This window comes from Mesoplodon mirus (assembly GCF_964341445.2).
Source record: "Mesoplodon mirus genome assembly, chromosome: 11".
Taxonomy (NCBI): domain Eukaryota; kingdom Metazoa; phylum Chordata; class Mammalia; order Artiodactyla; family Ziphiidae; genus Mesoplodon; species Mesoplodon mirus.
Genome location: NC_138987.1, coordinates 28,624,560 through 28,643,719, shown reverse-complemented (window position 1 = coordinate 28,643,719; position 19,160 = coordinate 28,624,560). Strand labels below are relative to the sequence as shown.

Sequence of the window (19,160 nt, the reverse complement as noted above, 5' to 3'; positions counted from 1 at the left end):
CCCTCCTCTCCCTTACCTCTATCTATCTACCTATCTATCTATCTATCTATCCACCCACCCACCCACTCTCAGTATGGACTCAATAGACTCTTATTTTATTCAATGGGTCATAATCCATTACTGCTATTATTCATTTTGATGCCCAGATTGTCTCAGATTTGGCTAGGGGGAAGCCCTTTCAAACTGGTTCCTGTGTTGTTTTGACATGCCTTTGTTATGTTTTGAGCACTTTGTTACTTTCTGGCACAAGATATTCCAGGCTCATCTTATACTTTCCCTGTCCCAGCCCTGGAACCAGCCATTTCTCTAAGGAGCCTGGTTTTAGTGGGGAATAGTATTTAGAGATTTTAGGCTTTTTAAGCTGAGTAGTTCCTTACTACTTCTAGATTCCACGTTTATGGTATTTTCTTCTATCATTTTAGCTGATATTTTTAAAGGACTTTATGCTTATTTATTTTATGTAATAAAGTTTAACATCATAACTACCCAAGAAGTACCATTTTCACTAACACTAATATTTTACAGGACTGTTCGTATATTTCTAAATTTGATTTGTGGTCTTCATGAGAGAAGTCATTTAGTCAAATCTTCATACTTTGTGCAAGACTGCCAGTGTGTCCTTCTAGATAGATGAGAATCAACCTGTTTTAAAACTTCAGAAGAGCAGATTTTACAGCCTCTGGGGAAAACGTACCAATAATCAGTGGCTAACACTCAAGGATTATATGCATTTTATGCTCACTTCTCTAAAGGGCAACATTTTTTTCCTAAAAGCCTTTCCTCACTTTCTTCCCATTTCTTTGTTTTCCTTCTACTCCTTCCACTTTTTTATTCTTCCTATTATTCTCTTCCAAATGTTTAGTGTCTTACTGGATATAGGCCATTTTTTAGCTACCCTCCAGCTCCTTATATTTTTAAAGTGGTCTTAGTTTATATCATGATTTTCATCTTAATACTCTTTGAATTTTAATGTTATTTATGTTGTAAGACCTACATTTAGACAAAAAGCTGAGATTATTTCTTTTCTAGTTGCCAGTGTTTTTTTTTTTTTTTTTTTTGCTGTACGCGGGCCTCTCACTGTTGTGGCCTCTCCCGCTGCGGAGCACAGGCTCCGGACGCACAGGCTTAGCGGCCATGGCTCACGGGCCCAGCCGCTCCGCGGCATATGGGATCCTCCCAGACCGGGGCACGAACCCGTATCCCCTGCATCGGCAGGCGGACTCTCAACCACTGCGCCACCAGGGAGGCCCGCCAGTGTTTTAATTCACCAATTAATGTTTTTAAATAAAATTTCTCATTATACCAGTATTATTTTTTTAGTGATGAAAATTTGAAAAATTCTCTAAGAAAATAAAAATCATCCATAGACTCATCACCCAGAAATAACAATAGTTTTTTTTTTTAATATACCTATATTTTGAGCTCAGACGTAGAGAATGGACTTGAGGACATGGGGAGGGGGAAGGGTAAGCTGGGATGAAGCGAGAGAATAGCATGGACATACATACACTACCAAATGTAAAATAGATAGCTAGTGGGAAGTAGCTGCACAGCCCAGGGAGATCAGCTTGGTGCTTTGTGACCACCTAGAGGAGTGGGATAGGGAGGGTGGGAGGGAGGCACAAGAGGGAGGGGATATGGGGATATATGTATACGTACAGCTGATTCACTTTGTTATACAGCAGAAACTAACACACCATTGTAAAGCAATTATACTCCAATAAAGATGTTTAAAAATTTTTTTTAATTTAAAAATAAAGACTAATACTCCAGTGGAGACTTTCAGTACCCTTGTTTCAAGTATTTACAAATTAAATGTACATTTTCTAGTATCAATTATAGTAACTATATTTGTATATGTATAACTATATTTGTGTATATATAACAATGATAATAACTATATTTGTATTTATATTTCAAGGTCATCTCAACCCACTTTTACCTTTAGCCCCAATAAATCTTGGGTCCTACCCATAACTCATATACTTGAGGGTCAGACAAATAACATACACATTTATGGAGGGGAAGGGTGTAGGGATTATAAAAAGTAGAGACTGCAGACTCCACCTAAAGGCATTCAGATTCAGAAAGTTAAAACCACTGTGTTGGCCAAACAGAGCACATCTTCAGGCTGTTGGCTGTCTCAGCTCTACTCTTTCCTAAAAGACTAGTTAGTATATCTGCAGAAGCCTGTTTTTCTGGTACTTTAAGATAGATGTAATTTAAATAAATCTGGATTACACAAAAGTCTTTATCAGATCTTGCCCTAATGTGCTTTATCACCTTCCAAGTTCTTAGTTTCTCTAGCTGAGCACCATCAGGTCAACTAATCTAATAAAAATAGATCCAGCAAAGGCCTTTAGATAGAACATTCATGCTTCTCCCTCTCTACTCTGAAAAAATATAGATAGTTCACATTAATCCTAGGCTCTGGACAGTAGGGTGGGTTAGCCTGCGTCTTGGTACAGTTTTTACAAGTTGGAGGCAACTAGGGTCAATTTTCTGTGTCTTGCCATACCCCACCCTAATGCCCATACTGTAACTGTTCTTCCTAACTATGGAAATGGGTCAACATTTCTCTAGTTTTATTTTCTTTTTAAAATTCTTCTAAAAGTCCTTTCTTTGTAAAATAAAGTTATTGTTTGTGAATATATTCTACTTTTTAAATTTTATATCATAAATTATATTTCATAAATATGAAATATATTTTATTTCACATCATACATCAACTTGCTGTTTATTATTTATCTTACACTAAAAGGATTGCAGGTTCAGAGACTTCTAGACTGGAAGGGACTTAGAGATTGTGATCATCATCATTTATAATACAATTAACTGAGTAGTGTGAAGTTGCTCTGTCAGTTGGGTTTGGTCAGGGAAACAGAGCCATGTTATGTATTGTGGCAATAAGGAGTTTAATAGACCAATCTGGGCTTACACAAATGTGGGAGAAGTTGAAGTAGGAGGATCAGAGAAACAACCTGAAGCACTGGAGTAGGGGAAGAAAGCCATGGGTGCATTGTAATGAAGAGGTCTGGATGCTACTGTATCTGACCAATGAGACCTTCCAAAAATAATGGCCTCTCCTTCACTTCTGCCTTTCAAATCTTAGGCAAGTTCTTCTCACTGGCAGACTGTAAGCTGAAGCTCTAGAGAAGGGGATTTTGAGGCATGTCACTGCAGCCATCACTGGTAGTGATGATACCAAGTGAATCTGGCACAGTTGCTTACCTAATTCATGGTGCTCATTCATTCTGTCACCTTCACCTTTCTTAATCTTTTCCTAGACCATGATGAATGTGTGTCTCCATTGATCATCAAGCAGTCGTGGAGTCTTGACATCTTGTACTTTTTCACAGAATCATTTTAGATTGCTTCCTATACCTACAGACATCTTTCTAAAAGTTATAAAAAAATAACTAATTTCTCTCATACCTATTTCTTGAACACTAAACCCAAGATAGGTTCACTTTTTAAATGTTGCTTGTACCTTGTTCACTAGAGCAGAGACTCAGGTTGCTAGAGCTGCAAACGCAAATTTTTTCAATAATTTAGACTTTCAGGCTTAGGAAGGAAATAATAAGTAAAGACAGCAGGAATAATTATTCGGAAACACTGAGAAATCTTAATATGTGCATTTGCTTGATACTTTGAGACTACAGTCGAGAGTGAAGTTAGAGAATAGAATCTGTTTTCCACATTGATACAGGAAGTGTTGATGTAGCACTTAACCTGTTGGTTTGAAGCCAGTGAACTAAACTCTAGTTTGTCCATGGTTAACTACCCATAAATAATTACCCTTATATATCTCCCACTTTACCCATTCATCTGTCTTCAGTGAACAACCATATAATGAATCATTGAAACCTGGCTTAGTATATTTTTAATGATGATTGCTTTGCTTTCCAAATGACTGCATTAGAAAAACTTATCTGTTTTGGATATACAGTTTTTGAATCCTATGTGGTTGAGAAGTATGATTTAGCTTACAGAGCAATTGAATATGTGAATAATAATATTATTTTTTGGAGGCTATTCTTTGATTTAGCCAACAGATGTATACATTTTAATAGTGAAGTACATTATCAAAATTCATATGTGAGGGCTTCCCTGGTGGCGCAGTGGTTGAGAGTCCGCCTGCCGATGCAGGGGACACGGGTCCGTGCTCCGGTCCGGGAGGATCCCACATGCCGCGGAGCGGCTGGGCCCGTGAGCCATGGCCGCTGGGCCTGCGCGTCCCGAGCCTGCGCTCCGCAATGGGAGAGGCCACAGCAGTGAGAGGCCCGCATTCTGCAGGGGAAAAAAAAAAAAATTCATATGTGAACTGAATGAATTTTTTATTGATAACAGTTTTAGTTATGACTCAAATATAAATTATGTAATATGAATGATTTATTTATATCTGGGTTTTTTGGTCAATAATTCTTGAAATTACATAAGTTTCATGATGTGGAATTAAACGCTAGCAGCTAAAAATTATGTAATTATTTATGTTAGGCCTCAGTAGACAAAATTTGACATGTTAGTATGACACTTGATGTTAGTTGTAAAATAACATCAGAGGGCAGGTAGATAGTACTAACTGGCCCACTAGTTCTTATGAGCTAGTAATTAAGTTAAAAAAAATTTTTTTTCTAAACGTCCCAGGCAAGCTGAGTGTGAGATGCAAGACTTGTAGTGAATTTAAAATTATATTTAACATGCAATGTGAGCTCATCGAGTATACTAAAGGATTATTTTTGGCTTTAAGACTTCATACGCTGTTTAAACAGAGTACAGAGCATGTGGATTATTCAGTGATACATGAAACTATCCATCTTAACAGGTAAATATTGGGAAGATGGATTCACCCATTGAAAAGTGGAACTTAATAATTGGCAACTTGGCTTTAAAACAGGTAAGTGATGCATATATTTGTTTACAGATCTTGAGTTTTACCTGTAAGAATGGAATAAATTTTAGTGCTCTTAAGTCTACCATTTAATTGTTTCAGGGGACCTAAAATAATAATTGGGTACTATGAACAAGTGATAGAATAAATGGATACCCATGGCTTCTGAAAGTTTTCTTTTTCTAGAAACTGATCAGATTCTTCTAAATATGAAAAATGTATAATGTGCAAAATATAGAATAAATATATGAAATCTCTTCTACCATAATTATATAACAGAGCCAGAATTTGAGTTAATATCTGTACAAATAAATATTTAGCACTTCATGGCTTAGGTGCTGTTTTTCTACTTTGATTTTTTTTAAAGTAAATCCTCTATTTAATTAAACTCAACTTTTAAAATATATTATGGTAAGATGTTTGTTTAAGCTGAATTTTCCTTAATTTGTTAATGTTATCAGTGTTAATAAAAATGAGCACATTAAATTGTCAATTACATATACATGAATGATATATAGATTACCTACAGTTCTTTCTAATCTCAGGGGAATATCTCTGTCTCTCCCACCACCCTCCCCTATCCCCAAGACACAAGACTGCAGCCCCCTAGCACCTCTTTAGCAAGTGCAAGCTTAGGAAATGCTCACTAATTTTAATGTTAGTTCAACTAGGACATAATGTTGAGAACATGTGGCAAACTATTTATTTCATGTAATGTTCAAAGACAAAGAAATAAAGGAAGTTTTGGAATATAGGCTTTAAAAAAATATCTGTGCAACTGCTTCTAAGATCACAGGGTTAGAAATAAGAAATCTGGTATCTAATCTCAGCTCTAACATTAACTAGCTATATAACCTTTGTTAACTTAACCTTTCTGTGCTTTATTTTCCTCTTCTTTTCCACAGTATTGCACTAGAGACGTGCATGATCCTTTTCAGCTCAAAACTGTAGGAATCTATGCCGGAGTAATAACCAAAATATCTAACAACCAGTAGACAACTATAAATTAATATATAAATTAAAATTTGAAAATATATTCCATTTTTTTCTTTAAATACCCTAAACTCTTACTAAGTTATATGAATTGTACTATAACTTATTCATCAAATTATTCTAATAATTTTCCATCTCTGCTTTTAATTTTTCCTTTCACTCTTAGTCTCTACCCTTCCCTTGTCATCCTCTCTCCCCACAACTGTTGGTCAGGATGGGAGCCAGTGATGGCCGGGGATTCACTGATCCTAGTTGCCACAGCCTGAAGTCTGTGTCTTTGTCTCACTCCACCAAGGATGCATGAGAAACAGGGAACCCCACACAGGCCCATCAGGACATAGTCGGTGCCAGCCAGTGAGGCGGCAACTGGTTGGAGCCCAGTTACCTGTGGACAGAAGCAGAGGGGAGAAGAAAACAAGGTCAGGTGGGGGGTGGCGGTTGTGCTATCTCTGAGGCTTTATCCGCTAAAGCTCGTGAGGGAGTAGATGGCGTGGGGAGGGGCGTGGGATGGGTTAGCAGTGTTCCTTCGACTAGAGGCTAGTTATGGAGGGTAGAGGTGGGGAGCGATGGAAAGGACAGAGGAGGCTCATGCTGGCATTAGCTGGGGTGTGTTCTTCTGACTATTAACTGGGACACTAAGCAGATGATCTGTCACAGATTTCTCCACAGTTGTACACAGTGGCCACCTCAACCTGTCCATAAATTGTCAAATAAAGCAAAGCTCCCAATCCCACTGAAGAATCATTACCTCACCAGGAGGGATGTGCCCTGCGCTCACATGTATTTATGGCTCCTGTTAACCTCCCCAGCTACTCCTTAACCCAGACTCTGCTCTTCTCTTGGGTACAACGGGGCATTTCCTTTGCAGGTTTACAGAATAGGACTTATTTATCTCAGGGGTGTGTGTGTGTGTGTGTGTGTGTGCGCGTGCGCATATGCTGTAAGTCTTACATAGGCTCCCTAGCTCTGTATTTCATTTCCAAGAAGTAAAAGCACTATATTTTATTTCTAAGAAAAACCTTGGAATCACAGTGCTAGAATTTAAATTATTAATTAATTTTATTTCTTTTACATACCATATTATTTACTCACCAGTAAGAGAATGCTGAAGTATCTTAGCAACTGGTACAACCATAATGGTGCTTACAGCTTGACTCTCAGCTCTGAATCTGCTGTAATGAAAGATGTGGGGCTGGAATCTAGGATATCTGGACTTGCTGGCCCAGGCTTTTCCATTAATTTACTCTATGACAAGATCAGACTACTTGGGTTTTTCACCTGGAGCCCTGGATTCCAGTACATGGATTGGCTTCAGAGAGTCTAAGCACCCAGAAGTTCTACTCAAAATATTGAATGCATCTGTGTTTTCGTGGAGGGAAGAATCTATAAAATTTTTACCAAATTGTCGAAGGAGTCTATGACACAAACACAGTTAAGAATCAGTGAACTGGAGATTCCTTCAGGGTTTCTTTTAGTTCTAACATTCGACTAATAGGATTCTAAGAGTAATTGCATTTTTTTCTTTTCTCCTGAGGGTTGCTTTGTGCCACCACTGTGGGAAGTACTTTATATATTTATGTAATTCATTTAAATATCAAAATAACCCTTTCATGTTCGATATTATCATTATCATTTTTCAGATTACGAGCTAAGGTTTTTATAGCACTAATCACAATGGTGACTATTTGTGAGGTTATTTTTTTAATGTCTGTCCCTCCCATTGACCAAGAGCTCTGTGAGGGCAGGAAATAAATCTATTTTGACCACCATTGTAGCCCAACACTAAGCATAGCACCTTGTACATAGTAGATCCTAAATTAATGCTTGTTGGATGAATAAATTTAAATAGCTTGCCACAAGGTTAAGTGGTGTAGCTAGGAATCAAACTCTTATCATTTGATTGTAGAATCCAATCTTTTGCCAATACTGTGTCTAGAGTCAGACTTAGTTATGTGGATTGGGTACTTTTCAGTCTTCAGATTGGTATTTTTTAGGTGATCTGTGGGTTACACCATCAAAGTCACTTAGGGTGCTTGTTAAAAATAGATTCCTAGATCCCATTCCATACCTACTGCTGCCAGATCAGGGCACTTTAAGAACCCATCACCTTAGGGAATAGTAAAATAAACTACAGTAGCTTCTTCAAAAGGTAAGGCAGCTCAATTACCATATATCATACTTTCTTCTGACTCCTTGTATGCATATTTACATCATAAAATAAAAAATGCATTTTCAAAATGAATAATTCTGTTGGATTTTATTAAAACTTTTTTAAGGTTCAAGCAACAGTAGTTGGCTTTCTAGCAGCTGTGGCAGCCATTATACTGGGCTGGATTCCAGAGGGAAAATACTATCTTGATCATTCCATACTTTTGTGCTCTAGCAGCGTAGCAACTGCCTTCATTGCATCTCTTCTGCAGGGTAAGTACATTTATAAATGCCTACTCTATAATATTTTACTTTCTAATTATTTATTTTCCATGTTAACTATTTTTATTTAAATGGTACTTGTTCATGATAAAAAACAGAGAAAAGTGATCTACAAACTTTTAAAATAGATTGTTTCAGATATATTTATATATCTTATACGTAAGCCTTAGTATAGAGCAAGCTTTCTGAGGTTGTGTCCCAGCTTTAGGTCCCCTGGTGCATCTCCCAGACAAGATCAGGAAAATAGTCTAGATATTCATTTGTTTCTGTAATTTAAATTAATTGAGAATCTCCTGTCTGGAAATCGTGCAGAGGATTTACCAGCTTGTCATCTGAGTAGCAAGTATTCCAGGAATTCTGAGCTTTGAAAGCAGTCCCTCTGGGTTTCCCTGGTGGCGCAGTGGTTAAGAATCCACCTGCCAATGAGGGGGACACTGGTTCGAGCCCTGGTCCTGGAAGATCCCACATGCTGCGGAGCAACTAAGCCCGTGTGCCACAATATTGAGCCTGCGCTCTAGAGCCCGCGCACCACAGCTACTGAAGCCCGCGCGCCTAGAGCCCATGCTCTGCAACAAGAGAAGCCACCTCAGTGAGAAGCCCACGCACCACAACAAAGAGTAGCCCCGCTCACGGCAACTAGAGGAAGCCCACGCGCAGCAACAAAGACCCAACACAGCCAAAAATAAATAAATAAATTAATTTTTTTAAAAAAAGCAGTCCCTCTGTTGAAATTTTTTTAAGTTTCAGATTTCAAAAAAATTACTGTTTCTGTGGCAATACAAGTATAACCATATGCTTAACACAGCATATTGTTGGCTATAGAACGTTAAAGAGCCAGAAGGTTTTAATGTTTAACTACATTATAATTTTTTTAGTTGGGATATCATTCTTTATATTGATTTATTAATATCAACTTTACACTAGAGAACTAGCTTATTATGGAACAGTAATCAGAAAGACTTGGTAATTTTTATTTTATTATTACCATCTTCTCATTTTAGATCATCAGCAAGGTTAAAAATCGAACACTCTACTGTCAGGTGATCATACAACAAAGCTAACTTTTTCGGCTAGGTTCTGGTAACTTAGAAACTCTTAAAATTAAGACCTGACTACCAAAATATTTTCAAGCATTTTATTTTAGTACTTAAATCGTACCAGGGGTAGTTTCTTGTCTTTATATAGAATTACTAGAATTGAATGGTGTTAACACTGGTGAAAGCATAGTGAAGTTATGCTATTGGGAAACTAATTTCTGGTAAAAAAAAAAAAGTGTTAAAGCATTAGCACTCTGTTTCTTTAGGCTCATTTGCTTCTGTTTTCTCTCTAATATTGTTTCATTTAGAAAAAATTGTTTAAAACTTTTCAGACTAACAAGTATTTGTATTGCCTGGGATTTTTAAAACCATAAAAATTCAGATTTTTAAAATATATTTGTTAGCCTTCTTACTTTTAATAATGTGTGTTCTAATTTTATGATAACTTGACCTTTATATATGTAGAGCAGATACTACTGACCACCTTTTGTAGGTGAGAAAACTGACTTAGGTAAGGTGACTTGTCCAATTTCATCAGCTTGTTCACAGAAAAATCATAATTAAAACCCATTTCCTGCCTCCCAGCTCTTTCCACTGGTCCATGATGGCAAAATATTTGTTTTCAGCTGAAAAGTTATAGACAGCATTCTTTCACAGGAGAACTTTCCACATTGATCTTTAAATGTGCTGATTTTGAAAAAATAATTTATGTGATCACATCTTGACTGATTATTGTATAATGTTTAAGTTTTTTTCCTGCTATTGTTTTTTTCTGTTTACAATGATATTATGGGAAAGGTAAGTCCATAGATTGAAAAAGCCTCCAGAATATAAGACGTGAGACATTGAACAAAAATTCTACTTTCAATAATTTGGCTTTACGGGGTAGTAGAAAAAACACTGTTACTTACAAGCTATGGGACCTTATGCAAGAATTTAAACCTACTCCTAGGACCTCAATTTTATAATCTATAAAGTGAGTATGTTAGAATAAAATCATTTAGAGTCATTTTCAGTCTAAAAATGCAGTGAGATTCTGGTTTTTGTCTATAGCCATATTTAGGCTTCCATATTGATTTATGGTTAAGACATAAATGAACTAATCTTAAATTTTCTCTGCCCTGCATCCTCTTAAATGTGTTGGCCTGAGAAAATCTATACAATTGGGTATGGCTGTTATGCTATCATTTTTCTCCCATTTCTACATTCAAGAATATAAGGATTTAAAAGTATAAGTACACAGTCACATTTTCATCTTCTGTTGTTATAGGTTCATAGACAGAAACTTGGGGTTTAAAGAATATCCTTTACAAAGACTGCTTCTTGTATTCTGGCCTGCAGTGTTAAATTTAATTACTTCCCTCTTCTTAATACTTCAACACTTTTTTTTTTTTTTTTTTTTTTTTTTTTTTCTTTTTGCGGTATGCGGGCCTCTCACTGTTGTGGCCTCTCCCGTTGCGGAGCACAGGCTCCGGATGCGCAGGCCCAGCGGCCATGGCTCACGGGCCCAGCCGCTCCGCGGCATATGGGATCCTCCCAGACCGGGGCACGAACCCGTATCCCCTGCATCGGCAGGCGGACTCTCAACCACTGCGCCACCAGGGAGGCCCTCAACACTTTTTAATAATAAAATGAAGCAAGCATTTCTGGCTACCACTATGTAAACAAATCTGGTTTTGTTGGCCTTCTTCCCAATTGCTATGTGTATAAATATGACTCACCTTTTTATTTATTTATTTATTTAAAATGTATTTTTTATTTATTTATTTTTGGCTGTGTTGGGTCTTCGTTGCGGTGCGCAGGCTTTTCATTGTGGTGGCTTCTCTTGCTGCGGAGCATGGGCTCTAGGTGCGCGAGCTTCAGTAGTTGTCACTCGCAAGCTCAGTAGTTGTGGCACACGGGCTTCGTTGCTCCATGGCATGTGGGATCTTCCCGGACCAGGGCTCGAACCTGTGTCTCCTGCATTGGCAGGCAGATTCTTAACCACTCTGCCACCAGAGAAGTCCTTAAATATGACTCACCTTTCTTTGACATACTTTATTTGAGGGTTAAAATAAAATCTTTGGCTTTGATACACATGAATACATTACATCTAAGACATGCATGTTACTAAATTTGGAACTTTAATGTTATTTTACAGTAGCTCTTCAGGTATCTAAATGCAACATTGAACTTCTCAGATCTTTTGTGATCCCCACTTGGAATTTGTTGAAAAACATTTTGCCAAAGCATTCAAGTAAAATGTTTTGTTTGCTTTAGTCAGCTTATCTAAGCAGTCTAACCGGAAGTGATACACTGTTTGTCTAGCCTATGTATTTCAATATTTCGGGGGATTGATTTTCTTTAAATTATAGCAGAAAAAGTAATGAGCTTTATTTTTTTCTAGGAATAATAATGGTTGGGGTTATCGTTGGTTCAAAGAAGACTGGGATAAATCCCGATAATGTTGCTACACCCATTGCTGCTAGTTTTGGTGACCTTATAACTCTTGCCATATTAGCTTGGATAAGTCAGGGTTTGTACTCCTGTCTTGGTAAGTTGACTTGAAATTAACTATAATGCATTATTCAGAGTCTCTTTAAATAAATATTGTTGCAGCAATGTCATGACTCCGTGGTGGCCTTCATCTGTGTTAGAACTGTAGTTGAGGCTGATTAGAACGATAACTGTTACTTGTTGTACACCTACTATGTGTTGTGGTTCTCGCATATTTTTCTCTTCTTAAAGAGTTTAAAACTCAAAAGATAAGGATTATCATTTCTAATTTCAGATGAGAAAACTGAGGATCATAAAGGTTATGTGTGTTACCCACTGTGGGTAGGAAGGTTGAACACAGATCTGTCATAGTCTGTGAATTCTGCCCTTTCCTCTGAATGTGTAGCCACTGATGGGTCAACCCACAGGATTCTGATATACGTGTTGCACTGTTATCTCAAAACATAAGTTACGGTGGAGTTTGAAATTTAGTGATTTTTCCACCTTTCAGAAACCAACATGGCAATTAATACTAACAACCAAAAATCACCATGAAAAAGAGCCTGAATGCTGTGTGAATTTGGAGTCATCTTATATCTGTGATTCCTGATAATAGTAATAGGGTATTTATAGAATGTAATGGATTGTTTTAATGCAAATTTATACTGTGTGGCTATTGTCAATGTAGATGTATATGATTTGTGAGCATAGGTTTAGTGCTAAAAGTTGGTTGTAGTTTCATTTTTTTTGATGCCAAATTTTTAAAAAATTAAAAGAAAATAGAAACCCACAGTAATACAAAAAAAAAAAAAAAAAAAACAGTGAGAGAGACAGAGAGAAAGAGAGAGTTTATAAGCCAAGCCAGAAGCAAACATTTAATCACATATCCTCATATATATTCATGGATTCTAGACAGATTTGTGGTATACTTTAGAATAAATCTAAAGTATATTTGGTTTGTAGAAGTAAGAGTCTCAGATAAATGTTTTTGAACTAAAGAGAGGGCTTTAACCTGTCAAAGGCAGTCATTTTCTACTACTTTTGGAGATATCAAGAGAAGTTTCATGTAGTATATAAAACTACCATAAATTATTTAATGACATAAAAACAATACTCATTAAGACTTGATATGTATGTTAAAGGAAAATTCTCATATAGAAGATAAGATGTGTCTAGTTGAAGTAAGGTAGAAGACAGTAAATGATCAATGGCCCAAATGTAAGATCTTGTTCCCATAAAAAAGAAAAGTATATTATTTGCAGACTTGGGTACTTAAATTACCATGATATCAGCTGCCTGCCAAATACCAGGGTGTCTCCACCAGTTGAAGCTACCGAAGAATGTTACCATAATAAATATGACATTTGTTACAATGATACAGACTATTACGATATTCCATAAGATAAATCAACTTCTGTGGAATTTATTTTTAAAAATTACACAAGTGCTAAACTCCTTATAAAAGACTTAACATAATGTGTTATTCTCTAAAGCTTTCAATATTTTGAGTGTTATAGATGATATATTAGTAGTTTAACTAGATCAGGAAATTTAAAAAGTGAAATGTAATGAGACCATAATTTTGTAAAATAATTTTATTATTAAATATTGCTTAGCCTTTTCTAGGCCTTTACTTGTCTTCTGAAAGTTGGCTGAAAGTAATTCAAGATGAACTAATTAAAACAGGATCTTTTACATTTCATCTGTATCATTTGTTTCTCTAAAATTATATTTTTTAATGAGCTACTGATTGATTCCACAGCTAATTTAAAGGTGTTTTGGATTTCTACAATAAAGTGTTTGCATCTTGAGCACTAGGGGGCCTCATAGGACCAGCAGTTGGAAGCCTCTTATTGGAGGTATTCTGAACAGAGATTAGGAATGGGCATATTTAAATTCCAAGATCCCATTCATCCTGCTGAGTGGGATGCCTAGCTCTTGGAGACAGAGTTCAATTCCTGAACTATACTGGAAATACTTAGCTGTCTTTAGAGATAAAAAGAGGATTTCATGGCAGCCATATGCTTTGGTTATAAATAGAGGCCGTGAATTATGTGGCTCTCAAAGAATTGGACATTGAGAAAAGTCTCACTTAACTCCTTACTTAGAGCTTTGGATATTCAGAAATGACTTTGAACAGCTCCCCTGGCATTCTGTTAGCTTCGGTACAAGTACTGAGGCTCACTCTACATTCATTCAGTGTGCTACCTTTCTTCCACTCCTGATAAAACGTGCTGATTTCTGATATCTGAAGTAAATATGGAATTTCCCCCTTCTCACCTCTCCAGTTCTCCAAAAAAAGGACAAAAGAAACAAAGCTTTGTTTACTGTTACTGACTTTATTTTTGTAGTCACCCTGAGGAAGTCTTTATTGCTTAGTGAACAAGGTTGAAGTTTTAACTTGGTGTTCAGGCCTCCTGGAGTCTTACCTTCTCAAGCTCCTGCCTGCCCCTCCCTTTCTTGTACCTCTTGCCTTTCTTGTACTCCAGCCAAACTCAGCCATTTACTGATTCTCGTATGCCACTTGTGATTTTTGTCTTTTCTTTCTTATGTCGTTCCCCTCCTCCATGAAGGCCAGTCAGAATCCTCATTTTTCAAAACTAAATTCATAAATTTCCCTAATCTTAGGTAATCTTTTTCTCCTCTGAATTCCTATAGCACTTTATTGACACTTCTCTTAAGTCATTCTTTATATTTAGCCAGTCATTATAGCTTTTTCAGTAAATGTAGTATCTTCCCTTATGATGGTATAAGCCTCTTGAGGACAAAACTGTGTCTTTATTTTATTTATTTGTTTTGTTGACCCCATAGTGCCATATACATAGTGGATGTTAAATAAATAGCACTTCACCAAATGTTTTATTCCTTTTGAAAGCCATCCAATTAATGTGAATAGAAATTATTCAGGAAGTGGTATATGTATGGAAAATGAAGGAGAGTTATCCCTCTAAATGACTTTGCCACAGTACCTGTCCAATAACATAATAGATTGTAATGAAAAAACGATCCTTTCAATGAGGACATAGTATTAGGAAAATAGTGTATACTGCCTTAGCAGAAAGTATCTAGACATTAGTATCACCATAAAAAAATAAAAATGGCAACACGTGGCTAGAAAAAATCTATTTCAAATGAAAATAGAAGAGGAGGGACTTCCTTGGTAGTCCAGTGGTTAAGACTTCACCTTCTAATGCAGGAGACACAGGTTCAACCCCTGGTTGGGAGCTAAGATCCCACATGACTCACAGCCAAAAAACCAAAACACAAAGCAGAAGCAGCATTCTAACAAATTCAATAAAGACTTTAAAGAAAAAAAATGGTCCATATCAAAAAAAAATCTTAAAAAAAAAGAAAATAGAAGAAGAAATAGAAAGTCAGTTTAGAGAGTAATCTAAGCTCTAGATTATGATATGCTTAGGTATGACTTGCAGAAAAAGTATAAAGACATTTATTCATCCATATGGTAATCTTTAAACATGCAGTAATTTTTAAAAACTATTAAAGGATCTAACGTTGGGCCAGTAACTGAAATACCTGTACACAATGATTGTTGCCTTTTCTTTTTCTTGTATGCATAATTTTAAGAGGATTTTAAAGATTCTTTTTCAATTTTTTATAACTACATGGCTATGTAATTCTTGTATGTACATGATATATACTGATTTGAAAAATTATCAGCTTTTCTCTCTTTAGGCAAGATCTGAGAAGCAAAAGTTGATTCATTTCTCATTCCTCAAGGTTAACTTTAAAAAGATGGCCTAAGAAGCAATAAGCTCTAAGAGCAATAACAGTCCGCCTCAGATTGTTACTTGGGTCCTGTGGAGACTAACAGGGATGCCATCTGGTTATTTACAAAACATTCTAGAGTATCACTGCCTTGATGTGGTGATGTAAGTAGAATGTAAAATTATTGTGCATGTCACTCTTTGCAGAGTTCTGTAGCACCGTCTGATCTCAGTTTAGAGTGATTCCTAGAAGGTCAGTCTAGTGAGGAAATTCTAATGGTTATTATAAAGGGCATTTTAAAAAGTGTTTACAACTTTCCATGCCCATTGCTTTCTTGTTTGCACACAAACAGCTATTATATAAAAATGTCACTCATAGCAGCCACATATTTCAGAAGAATTTAGGGTGAAAATAATGAATGCTGGGCCTCCCTGGTGGCGCAGTGGTTGAGAGTCCGCCTGCCGATGCAGGGGATACGGGTTCGTGCCCCGGTCTGGGAGGATCCCATATGCCGCGGAGCGGCTGGGCCCGTGAGCCATGGCCGCTGGGCCTGCGCATCCGGAGCCTGTGCTCCGCAACGGGAGAGGCCACAACAGTGAGAGGCCCGCATACCGCAAAAAGAAAAAAAAAAAAAAAAAATAATAATGAATGCTATTAATGAAATTATGTAACAGCAGTTACAAAATGCCACCAACAATCTAGATAAATGTGAAAGCCATGAATCAAAAAGATGGCAGTTATGTTTCGCAGTTAAGTTGAATCATAGCAATTTGAACCACTTTAGCTGTGTTAATCCTTACCTTTCTGTAGTTTACCTATATCATGGAATCAGTACCGAGGTACACAGACATTTATTAGGCTTAAAATTCTACAGTTTTATCTGTAATCCTGTATTCATTTCCATTGCTGCTGTAACAAATTACCACAACCTTGTGGCTTAAAACAACAGTAATTAATTTTCGTACAGTTCTGGAGGTCAAAGTCCAAAATGAGTTTGTTATTCAAGGCTAAAATGAAGGTGTCGGCGGGGCTTGTTCCTTCTGGAGGTTTCAGGGGGAATCGTTCCTTAATTTGTTTCATTTTCTGGTAGCGCTAGCATTCCTTGGCTTGCAGCCACATTACTGATCTCTGCTTCTGTGGTCACATTATTTTGTCTTCTGTAGTCAAATTCCTGTCTACTTCCTGCCTATAAGTACACACCTGTGATTACTTTAGGGTTTACTAAAATAATCCAGGATAATCTCCCTATTTCAAAATCCTTGACTTAATCACATCTGCAAAGCCCCTTTTTGCCATATAAGGTAACATTCCCTGGTTCTGGAGATTAGGATGTGGATGTCTTTGAGGACCATTATTCAGCCTACCACATTACACAAGATGATATACCCAGAAATTAATACAAAATATTATTTTGACTAGGGTCATTTAAGTGTATTTGATTTAGAAGGCAGACACTTTTAGGTTTTGATATTAATGCAGAAGTTCACGGTTGGCTTTTAGTCAACCAGTTTCTCTTACTGATTGTGTCATTAGTGGTTTTCTAAAAGTAATTCTTTAATTATCTATAAAACACCAATATATCCTAAAAAGAGGAATATTTTAGCACCTTTCCCTTTTTGTATATTTGTAATTTCCACCTAACTCTTGGATTAGAATTTAGCCAGGGAAAAGGTAAGAGGGTCCTATACAATTAAACATATGATTTAATTTAGTGGGAGTGGGCATGTTAGATTTGCAGGAAATTGAAATAGAATACATTTGCAGTAAATCATTTTAGATATTTTGATTTTACCATGGTTTTCCCACTTTTTTTAATGTTAAAAATTTTATTTGGAGATAATTTTAAACTTATAGAATAGTTGCAAAAATAAAATAGTACAAAAAACCCTGTATACCCTGTATCCATGTTCACCAAATGTTAACATTTTACTCCATTTACTTTATCTTTTATTCTGTCCATCTGTCTGTATGAATATATGTATGTTCTTTATCGTTTATAACGTTGACATTTTTAAAGAATATAGTACCCCCTCCTTTTTTTTCATTGTTGGAATTTTTAAAAATTGAGATATAATTCAATTGCATCATACAATTCACCTTTTAAAAAGTGCACAATTCAGTAGTTTGGGCATACTTAAAAGATTGTGAAACCTATTATCTCATTCCAGAATATTTTCATCACCCCAAAAAGAAACTTTAGCAGTCACTCCCCATCCCACCCTCCCCCCAGCACTGGCAACCACTAATCTAGTTTCTGTCTTTATGGATTTGCCTATTTTAGACATTTCAAAAAATGGAATCATACAATATGTGACCTTTTATATCCGGTTTCCTTCAATTAGTACGTTTTCAAGGTTCATGCTTTAGCATAAATCAGTTCTGAATACCATGCAGTACTGAATAATATTTCATTGTATGGGTTAATAATATGGCTGAATAATATTCCATTGTATGGATATATCACATTTTGTTTATCCATTTACCATTAGTTGGACATTTGCGTTGCACCCACTTTTTGGCTATTATGAATAATGCCATTTGAACATTGTCATACATGTTTTTGTGTGAACATATGTTTTCAATTCTATTGGTATATACCTAGGAGTGGAATTTCTAGATCATATGATAACTCTTTAACTTTTTGAGGAACTTCCCACTCATAATTTTTTATTTCTTTCCTGAGAAAAATTTCCCCCTCTTTGACAATTCAGGGCAATGATTCTGGAGTTAGGATGGTGAATGTTTTCTTCAACTTAAGATGTCCTTCCAGAGATGTGATGTTGAGAATAAATTAAAAGCCTGGCATGGTGCTCCTCTCTTTACCTGAAGATGAAATACTAAGACAATCTAGCAGAATAGTTCTTTTCAGTTGTGTTTAGTGGAGCTTAATGCTTTTAGTTTGCTGTTTGAGTCTATAAAGAGATTGTTGGTAACCTTAGTTGTTTTAGGAGGTAAGAATGCTTCCTAATTGGAATGTTATTTATCCCTATCTAATGGTTTAGCAAGGAGAACTGGAAATCCATCCAATAAAAGTTTTTTCATCTTTTAAAAAGCTATGGAGAAAATGACTGTATATATAGCACTAGTCATGTCCCTTTAAATGGAAGGAAATATTTAAATGAATTTTGTTAGCATAATTATTTTGAAGATGTGATGGCAAATCCAGCTAAAGCCATGAGTGTAAAATTTGTTTGGGTATTATTTTAATATTTATAGTAATTGTTCCTACCTGATTTGAAAAAAATTGAGTTTCTATTTAATTTAAACATCTTAATCATAGGTGAGGAGATCTTTAAATATGTTAAAATGATAAAATATAAAATTCAGTCCAAGAGAAGGGTGTGAATAACAGTTGAAGAATCTTGTGAGATGTCAGAAAAATTTAGTAACATTTAACTTAAATCTAAGGCTGTAGGCTACAAAGACTGTGAGATCAATTCTGTGTTTAAGTTATGAATTCCCTACCATACAAAATATGTATTAGAGTCCTTGAGAAAAATGCAGGAATGTCCTGGCTGAGATGTCTGACAATAATAAAAGCTCGATCAGCTAAAATGATATTACCAAAAATGTCTTGGGATGATGCAACTGTTTCAAGAATGGGTAGG

General features: G+C 36.2%; 1 protein-coding gene across 10 annotated transcripts in view; it reads left to right on the top strand.

Moving 5' to 3' along the window:
- Window positions 1-19,160, top strand: part of SLC41A2 (solute carrier family 41 member 2) — a 152,401-nt gene that overhangs the window by 72,448 nt on the left and 60,793 nt on the right. For all 10 annotated transcript variants that reach the window (XM_082634448.1, XM_082634450.1, XM_082634449.1 and 7 more), the window contains exons 4-6: window positions 4,826-4,897; window positions 8,161-8,305; window positions 11,738-11,884. In XM_082634448.1, the coding sequence (XP_082490574.1) occupies window positions 4,826-4,897; window positions 8,161-8,305; window positions 11,738-11,884 (364 nt within the window). The remainder of the gene's footprint in view (window positions 1-4,825; window positions 4,898-8,160; window positions 8,306-11,737; window positions 11,885-19,160) is intronic.